Genomic DNA, 9,598 nt, shown 5'->3' with positions numbered 1-9,598 from the left:
CCGAGCACTTGTCTCATGCATCCAACCTGGGCTGGTGATCTGTTTCACCCTAGTTTGATTTTAATACCTGACCTTTGAGTACAGTTTATTGGAATCAGCAAGTAAGATAAATAAAATTGTTTTTCCCAAAAAAGACTTTTTCTCTCCCTCCTCTACTTAGGCAACATGGTTGAGTTTTGCTCCTTGACAAACCAGTTGCCTGTCCGACTCTACTTGGCACCATACAGGCAGGGAAATCATAAACAGAAAGGGTGCAGGGCCTCCACCCAGCTCCAGTCCCAGTGGATATAGGCAGAGTTCGGCAATACAAAGGTGGGCTCCCGCTGGTCACCTCCTGTGCATTTGGCTGAGGTGGAGACTCTGCTGTGAGTGCAGATTAGCACATTTGGGGAGTTTGTTATTTTTGTCTGGGCTAGGTCTTCCTTGCTGCGACTGTGTTTTCTCTAGTTATGTGAGCGGGTTCTACAGTGCGGGCTCCGAAGTTGTGGTACCCAAGCTTAGTTGCTCCGCTGCGTGTGGGATCTTCCAGAACCAGGCATCGAATCCGCGTCCCCGCATTTGAGGGCGGATTCTTAACCACTGGGCACTGGGGAAGTCTGGGAGTTTCTGCAGACACACAGCTTCTACAAAATTTAGGACCCCTGCAGCGAAAGCATGGAGTCTTAACCACTGGACCGCCAGGGAAGTCTCGTGACAATATTTTTATAGGGTGAACTTCATTTAAAGTTTTTACAAAATAGTGGCCATATTTCTCCGTGCTGCGGTCAACTTTTCCTCGCTTAGGTGGCTGCCAGGCAGGTTTCTCTAACTCTAGCTTGCACAGCTGCGGAAACTACAGTAACCAGAGGGCAATGCGCCGAAAGGTGGCGGAGTTGAGCCAATTAAAGCCCATGACTGAAGTATTTCCCTGCGTGGGCCTGGCGTGGGGGCGGGACATCCGGCGTCCTCCTTGTGGCGGTCGGTTTGCCTTGTTTTAGGTCAGGTGTGGAGAAGGAAATGACAACCCACTCCAGTATTCTTGCCTGGAGAATCCCATGGGTAGAGGAGCCTGGCAGGCCATGATCCATAGGGTCGCAGAGAGTCGGACACGACTGAAGCGACTAAGCACGCACTCACGCAGGTCAGATTGCCAGCTTAGAGTTTCAGAGCCAGGGGTCCTAAAAAAGAAGGAGCCGGAGGCGTCCACAGAGGCCGGTCCAAGATTTGGAGGCGGCACACCTCGTGAAAGTGAAAGTCGTTCTGTCGTGTCTGACTCTTTGCGACCCCATGGACTCTATAGTCCATGGAATTCTCCAGGCCAGAATACTGGAGTGGGTAGCCGTTCCCTTCTCCGGGGGATCTTCCCAACCCAAGGATGGAACCCAGGTCTCCCACATTGCAGGCCGGATTCTTTACCAGCTGAGCCACCAGGCGGCGTACCTCGGGGCGACCCAAAACAGGCAGAGATCCAGATCTCCGCGCCTTACAGACTCCGCTCCATCCAGAGTCCGATGGCGGCGGCGGCGACGCTGTGGGACCCACCACAGGTAAACGAAACGTTCGTCCTCCGAGCAGTCACCGCCCTCGCCACACCAGACTGAGTCCCCGGGTGCCCGCAGCCCAGGCTGTAAGGTATAGTTCAAGACGAGGCAATGAAGAAAGGAAGACGACCTCAACGGAGACAGGTTACCTTATTCAGGCAAGGAGGGGAGACTGTCGGTCTAACGACCAGGCTGAGCACTTGTGGGATCAGGGAGTCTTCATATTTAAGGGGAGCTATTGCAGAAGCTACACTGGAAGATTTAGTCAGGTGGGGCATTCTGGGTATTCTTTAGCTGAGATGGCAGTTTGTGGATGAACAGGGGCGGGGCGGGGGGGAGGGGTGCGGTCCAGGGAGTGGAGGGTCCCGGGCTGACGCAATCTGCCTGGAGTATCGGGGTGGGACTTAAAGTTCAGTTTTGTCATCCCCGAAGTCGAGGGCCCTTGAGGTCGATATCTTCCAGGCCGAGGACTCCCTTCATTCCAGACCCTGAAGTCATAAAAAGATGGGGGGAAAGGGCGCCGTGTCTCTCTGGCTACTTCGTGCTGGGTCAGAGCGACAGCTCTGGGTCTGGAACGGAGGATTGTACTAGGGCCCAGGGTCCCCATTTTCTGGTGTCGAGGTGAGGCTCTCAAGAATGGTCTTGACCTGGTCTTTAAAGATGGCCCAAATCCGATCTTGGAGAAACCTTTGAAAGAGATTGAAGAAACAGGGTCCAAGTAAGAGGAGTAAGATAATAAGTAGTAATGGTCCCAAGAAAGGGAGCAACCAAGGGAGGGCCAGTTGGAACAGGCTTTGGGGAGTGGAAAGATTTTGTAACTCTTTTGTGCCCTTGGATTCTGTCTCTTAAGTTCCCACATTGCAGGCCGGATTCTTTACCAGCTGAGCCACCAGGCGGCGTACCTCGGGGCAACCCAGAACAGTCAAGAGATCCAGATCTCTGCGCCTTACAGACTCTGCTCCATCCAGAGTCCGATGGCAGTGGTGACGACGCTAAGGGACCCACCACAGGTAAACGAAACATTTGTCTTCCCACCACCCTCGCCACACCAGACGGTAAATCCCCGAGTGCCCGCAGCCCAGGCTCCAGGGTCCAGGACAGTGGGGCGGTCGTGGCTGGAGCCTTGTGACTGACAGACAGTGTTGGGGCTCAGACATTCGAGCTCATCTGGGTCCTGGGCTCGCCAAGGGTACTAAGCGTCCTGAGCCAAGGATGCTGGCTGTGGTTGTCTCAAATTCTCAAATGACCTCCCTTTTCCCCCAGATTTATGTATCATGGAATCACTGAGTGATAGTCATTTGTGCAGTTTATTTCAGGGTCTCCTTAGTCCTCACCCCACTCTTATGGTCTCTGGAATAATAGCGTCCTGGTATTGTTCTGCCACTCTTCCAGGCCTTGGGCCTGGGGACCATGAACACATTCCAGGCCTAGAGTTAGATAGAGTGGTTTCCATTGTTGGCAACCAGTTGAAGGAGATAAGGAAAGTACCAGCTTAGGCATAAATACCAGAAAGTACAAAGTCCTGGAGGCGAGGGTAGAGATGGTTCAGAGACCTGCAGGTCTCGTGGGACTGGGAGCAGTAGAGCAGGAGGTAGTTCTGGAACTGCCTTGTGAGAATTGGATGTCTCCTCTGGAGGTGGTGGCTCAGATGGTAAAGAAATCTGGCCTGCAATGCAAAAGACCTGGGGTTGGAACCCTGGGTCGGGAAGATCCCCGGGTCGGGAAGATCCCCTTGAGTAGGGAATGGCAACCTATTCCAGTATTTTTGCTGGGAGAATTCCATGGCCAGAGGAGCCTGGTGGGCTATAGTCCATGGGGTCGCAAAGAGTAGGACACTACTGAGCGACTAATACTTTCTGAAGGTGTTGGGAGCAATGAGAGGTTTGGAGCAGTGGAGACAGGTGATCTGCCCTGGGCCGAAACAGACTCTGTGTTGCTGCAGCATTGAGAACAATACTGGCCTCAGGGTGGTCATCAGAAGGGCAAGGAGGAGGATACTGCTATAGTCTGGGTGAGGGTGCTGGTTGCTGGACCAGGGTGGTGGCCGTGGGAGAAGTGGCTGGATTCTGGATTGGTGTTTTAGGTATGGCAACTTGGATTTTCTGATTTTGAGGTTGAGAGGAGGAGAGGTAGGAGTCATGGGTCAAGTGAAAGTTTGGTTTTTGCATCTGAAGCCTCCACCAACTGAGATGGGGAAGTCCATAGTCATGGTAATTTTCGTTGGGGATATCAGAAGTTTTATTCTTGGCTTCTTAAGGGTATGAGATGTTTCAGAGGACAGTTTGTGGGCATCTGGAACTCTGAGGAGGAGTTTGGGATGCAGGCTTATCCAAAAGGTAGTGGAGAGTGTGTAGACGAGGGAGGAGTTGTAGATCATTTTGTTATAGGAAATCCTGGTCAGGATGATAAAGGTAATCATAGCCCAGGAAGAAGAGGGAGGGTCTGAGGACTGGGTTTCTTTCTTGAACCCCTGGTTATGGGAGGTGGGTGTCACTGCACAGGTGAGGGAGGTGGTCACAGAGAGGGTTGTGAGGAAAAATGGTTTGGCATACAACCAAGGTCTCTGAGGGATCAGTGGATGTGAGCTGGATGCAGAGGCATCATCAGTATTTCAAAGAAGCTGGTGCTTTACCAACTCACCAGGATTTTGTGGTAATCCTTTGTGGGACTTGGGGTGTTCTAGTCTGGCTACCAGATCAGATCTGAGACACAAAGAGTCATCTGGAAAAGTCATAGGTGGTGCAAAGGGCAGGTGTCGGGCCTTGAATGAGGGTTAGGTGGTGAGAGGAAAGCTGTGACTGGTGAGGGTTCATCAAATGCAGTACAAGTGGAGGCGGCCATGGGTATCTGAGATCTCATGTGGTTCTCAGTAGATGAATTTGAAGCAAGGGACAGTCAAGGAAGGAGGCTTTCATAGTAGGACTCTAGGCTGCCTTTGTCGGTGTGGCCTTGACTGTCTCAGGTAGAACTTGATCGTGTTTGAACTTGGCTAGCATTGTGTAGATCACATATGCTGCGTATGAATGGAGATGCCAAGGAGATGACTATGGTGTAAGCAGGAGGGCCCTGCCACTGTGGGAGTGCAGTTGTGAGAGAGTTGTGGTGGGAGGAGTACTGTACACATGGAGCGCGAACGTGAACTCCTGGCTCCAGGGCCTTGGTATTGGCCTGAGAGCGAAGAGTGAGAGCCCGTGTCTGGGAGAAGATCTGGGGAACACGGGGGGCATTGCCTGAAAAGAGTGAGGTGTTGTGGCTTCATGTGCCAGGTCCAGAGCTTAGGTGACATCTGTCTGCCCATCTGCCTGTTGTTTAGGGTTGACGCAGTGATCAGTAGGACCACGATGAGACAGTGGGCGTCAGTGCCACCTCAGCTTGGAAATCTTCACCATCATGGGGGAGGGACAGGCTAAGCAGGTGATGGACAGGGAAGGTAATGAAATTAGAATCCGAGGGAGAAAGCTGGTCATGAAATGAACTATCCCCATCATGGCAAGGCTCTGTGACCTTTGAAGTTGCAGCATACAGCTGCGGGAGCAAAGTGTGGTTCAAAGAATGATGTGCTGGGGAGGGAGGTGGGAGGGAGATTCAGGATGGGGAACACATGTACACCCATGGCTGATTCGTGTCAGTATATGACAAAAACCACTACAATATTGTAAAGTAATTAGCCTCCAATTAAAATAAATAAATTAACTAAAAAATTTTTTAAAAAAGAAAGGAAAAAAAAATCCTGCTTGCAAGGTGGGCCAGGAGCCTGGAATCTTGAATAATAAAGTTTCCTACACTGATAATAAAAAAAAAAACAAAAACACAAAGAATGATGTGCATATGAAGAGGTAGTGTGAACTAACGGCCCCAGGACCCTGTTTTAGGGATATAAAGGTGAAGGAAGGACCAGTGTCAGATCATTACACCCTCCTTGTGGCCAGCCTGTCTCCCTAACCTATGTTCGTTACACCCACCTTATTGACAAGAGGTCATGTGGCCTACATCCCAGACCCAGAGGTCAGATGTCACCTGTCTGCTCATCTGCCTGTAGATGTGGGAAAATACAGTATCAGTGAGAATATAAGGAGAGTGGCTCTAATGGCATCAAGGCCTGATATCTTCTCTGAATTGTTGGGAAGTAGAGTGAGCAGAGGATAAATTGGTGAGGGGGGTGGGGTGGGGCAGGGCAGGGGGAACGTGGCACAATGAACTTGGAATCCTAGGAGAGAAGCAGATGGTGGAATGAACTGTCTCCATTATGACAGGGTGTGAAATTTAAGGATGTGGCCATTGACTTCTCCGAGGAGGAGTGGGGGCTCCTGGATGAGGCTCAGAGACTCCTGTACTACAGTGTGATGCTGGAAAACTTTGCACTTGTAGCATCCCTGGGTAAGACCTTCACACCCTTCCTCATGTTCTGAGATGATGTCCTGTTTTCCCCTTTCCCCCTGAATTAGCATTGTCTTTCCCACAGCTGGACCACAGGCTCTGCTGACTTCCTCCACTTTCTTGTCAGTTGTGCTGTGGATGCCAGCACTGAGCTGTGTGTAGTGCCCTGAGCAGTGGACTCCCCAAGCAGCCCTAACACCTGTTGCCTCCAGAAGTGCAAAGATGGGTCTGGGAGTCAGGAGTCTAGCAGGCCACCTAATGAATCCCATCCTGCTTGCCATCTCTCTGGTGGAGTGACTATGTCCAGATCCCTGGCCTCCAATTCTTCCTCCTTCTCCTAGCTAAGAGTTCTCTGTGACTGCTTGTGCCAGGTCATGGTCATTACTTACATGAACCATGGACTGTTCTTGGAACTCTTTCCTTCAGTTGTTCTTTGTAATGTTTTCTTTACTGAATACTGTCAATGCCAAGTTGCTTGAGGCCAGTGCTGGCCACTCAATAAGACTTGCAGTATTACGGTTCTGAGTAGTTAAACAGTGGAGGGTACAGAGAGAATCCTACTTCTTTCAGACTAGACATGGTGAGATGGTCTCAGCAGAGAGCCTCCTGGGCCTGGGGCATGGCAGCTGGGGGAGGACATGATATCACGGCTGTTTTCAGGTCAACTCAGGAACCTGCCCTGTGTTCAGTAGTGCCTTTGGCCATACCTCATTTCTGCCTTTTCCCCATACCTGACACTTTGCTGACTTGTCATTTCATCTGTGACTTCTGGTTCCTGACCACCGTCACCTTTGTAGTTTCCATGGATCACCTGTTATGCTGCACTGCTCCCTCTACAGTGTTCTTCTACATTGACCTGTACGTGTATCATGAGGTGTGCATATATCCTTAAATAGTCCTTGAACCCCAGTTACTCAGTTCCAGTTGAATTTTACCAGGGCAGGACACAACCAGCCTTCCCCACAGCAGAAGGTTTTTGGCAGAGAAATGAGTTGGAGACCTTGCCTCCGCACCAGGTGGTGCACCCCATCCTTGTGTCCTTTGTCTGGTGAGGTCTCCCCTATTCTATGATCTTCAGAGGCTGCCCACTGCTGCCAAGCAGCCACTTCCTCAGTTTGCCCCCAATTCCCTTGTTTTTAGAACAAACCCATGATTCATTCTCAGTTGTGTCTCTCACACACCTTTGTAATGGGTCTTTCCTCTCCCACCAAAGTCAACATGCATTTCCTCAGCGTTTTTCTGCTTTCAGGTTGTTGGCATGGAACAGAAGATGAGGAGGCCCCTTCTGAGCAGAGTTTATCTGTAGAAGCAGAGTCACAGGTCAGGGTTTCTAAGGCAGGTCTATCCACCTGGAAGATCCACCCCTATGAGATGTGTGTCCCCATTTTAAAAGATACTTTGCACCAAGCTGAGCACCGAACAATATACTGTTTTAGGAAACCAGACTGGGGTGGTACATGTTTGAGACACTTCTGTTCCAGTGCAGACTTTCACTGGCAGCAGAGGGATGACAGTGGAGAGAAGCCCTGGGAAAGAGATGTGGAGAGGGTCTCATTTGTGAGGAGCTGCAACCTCTTTGTGTCAGGGAAGCCTTTCACCAGTAGGGAAGTTGGGGAGGACTGCCCAGCCATCTTGGGCCTTCTCCAGCACCAGGCCACAAGCAACAGTGAGGAATCACAGACTGGCAGAAAGGGTGAGCAGGCCTTTCACAGTGAAAAAAGTCATTACAAGTGGGGTGAATGTGAAAAAGTTGACAGCCACAACCACAATCTTGTTCAAGATCAAAGCATCTGCTCTAAAGAAGGACTTTATCAATGTAACAAATGTAGTAAAGGCTTCAACTGCAACTACAGACTTATTCAGCACCAGCAAATTCACACTGGACAAAGGCCAGGTGAGTGTGGTGAATGTGGGAAATTCTTTAGCCAAATCTCTGGCCTTGTTAAACACCAGAGAATTCACAGTGGTACAAAGCCTTCTGGATGCAGAGAATGTGGAAGATTATTTACCCACAACTTTAGTCTTACAAAACACCAGAGAATTCACACTGGAGAAAGGACTTGTGAATGCAGAAAAGTCTTCAGTCACAAACTCATTCACCAACAGACACAACTTACTGGAGGAATTCATTTTAAATGTGGTGAATGTAGGAAATTCTTTAGCTACAAATCCAAGCTCATTGAACACCAGAGAGTTCACACTAAAGAAAGACGTCATGAATGCACCAAATGTGGGAAGACTTTTAGACACAGCTCTAGCCTTTTCCGGCACCAAAGAGTTCACACTGGAGAAAGGCCTTATGAATGCAGTGAATGTGGAAAATCTTTTGGCTACAAATATGACCTCCTTCAACACCAGAGAATTCACAATGGAGAAAGGCCTTATGTGTGCAGTGACTGTGGAAAGTCTTTTAGAAAGTTGTCTAACCTCATTCGTCACCAGAGTGTTCATACTGGTGAAAGACCTTATGAGTGCAATGTTTGTGGAAAATCCTTTAGTCGCAGATTTGTCTTCATTGAACATCAGAGAGTTCACACTGGAGAAAGACCTTTTGAGTGCACTGAATGTGGAAAATCCTTTACCCGAAAATCTGAGCTCATTCAACATCAGAGAATTCATTCTGGCACAAGACCTTATGAGTGCAGTGAATGTAGAAAATGTTTTAGACAACACTCTGGCCTTATTCACCACCAGAGAATTCATTCTGGAGAGAAGCCACATGAGTGTAATGAATGTGGAGAATCCTTTAGCCAAAATGCTAGCCTTATTCAACATCAGAGAGTCCATACTGGAGAAAAGCCATATGAGTGTAACGAATGTGGAAAATCCTTTAGCCGAAGTGATATTCTCATTCAACACCAGAGAGGTCACACTGGTGAGAGGCCTTATGAGTGCAGTGAATGTGAAAAATCCTTTAGCTGGAAATCTAGCCTCCTTAGACACCAGAGAGTTCACACTGGAGAAAGACCTTATGAGTGTAGTGAATGTGAGAAATCCTTTAGCTGCAAATCTAACCTCCTTAGACACCAGAGAGTTCACACTGGAGAAAAGTCTTAACTGTTCAGGGAATGTTTTATTTCCTCACTCAGGATAGCAACACTGGAGGAGACTGTGAGAGCCATTTACCTGAATTTAAACCTCTCTAATTCAAGCATACATCATGCAAGATTCCACATAAGTTTCAGTTACATCTGCAACTTTAAGGAAATGCATTGTACTTTCTAACCTGCCCAGAGCTGTTAGATTTATGTCACACTCAGTTTCTGACTGAAGCCATTTCACCTCTCTACATTAGTCACCACTCCAACAGTCTCAAGAAAACTGACCTCTGTGTTCTCACATTTGCTTAAGGAAGTTACAAATAGCCCAGACCCTTAGCCAGATCTCCATTCCTTTCTGTCTGATTTTCCAGGGAATGGATCTGACCCAGTTTTGGTTCAAAGGACCTATACTCAGCTTTCTAAGAAGAACTACCTTTTTCAGGGACATTATTGTTCTCATGTCATACTAGTGATTAATTTTTCCAGGTTCTAATTTACTAACCTGGGAACTGCTTGCTGCACATTGCTCTGGTTTGTGATCTTTTGTAAAGGCCCACTCTTGCAACTTTAATTTTGGCAGGTCTGTTCTCTCATCCACAGGGGTTTGGAAGCAGAATTGTGATAGATGAGAATGTAGGAGTGAACAGATTTTGTGGGAAT

At 48.7% G+C, this 9,598-nt stretch overlaps 1 protein-coding gene across 1 annotated transcript; it reads left to right on the top strand.

Annotated features, from left to right (window-relative positions):
* Positions 1–819: 819 nt before the first annotated feature.
* On the top strand, positions 820–9,357 carry LOC122420719 (zinc finger protein 551-like). Its single transcript, XM_043436119.1, has 4 exons — positions 820–1,526; positions 2,371–2,530; positions 5,774–5,897; positions 7,147–9,357. The coding sequence occupies exons 1-4, from the start codon at positions 1,267–1,269 to the stop codon at positions 8,952–8,954; spliced, it is 2,352 nt and encodes a 783-aa protein (XP_043292054.1). The 5' UTR covers positions 820–1,266; the 3' UTR covers positions 8,955–9,357.
* Positions 9,358–9,598: the final 241 nt, after the last annotated feature.

The sequence above is a fragment of the Cervus canadensis genome, chromosome 18 (assembly GCF_019320065.1).
Source record: "Cervus canadensis isolate Bull #8, Minnesota chromosome 18, ASM1932006v1, whole genome shotgun sequence".
Classification (NCBI taxonomy): Eukaryota; Metazoa; Chordata; class Mammalia; order Artiodactyla; family Cervidae; genus Cervus; species Cervus canadensis.
This window is presented reverse-complemented; position numbering and strand designations above follow the sequence as displayed.

What these genes read in the sequence shown, in the direction of transcription:
- LOC122420719 (XM_043436119.1), top strand. Translation starts at nt 1,267, where the DNA reads ATGGACTCTATAGTCCATGGAATTCTCCAGGCCAGAATACTGGAGTGG. An exon ending in CGCTGTGGGACCCACCACAG is followed by an intron (nt 1,527 to 2,370) that starts GTAAACGAAACG and finishes CTGTCTCTTAAG; the next exon opens with TTCCCACATTGCAGGCCGGA. An exon ending in TGCACTTGTAGCATCCCTGG is followed by an intron (nt 5,898 to 7,146) that starts GTAAGACCTTCA and finishes TTCTGCTTTCAG; the next exon opens with GTTGTTGGCATGGAACAGAA.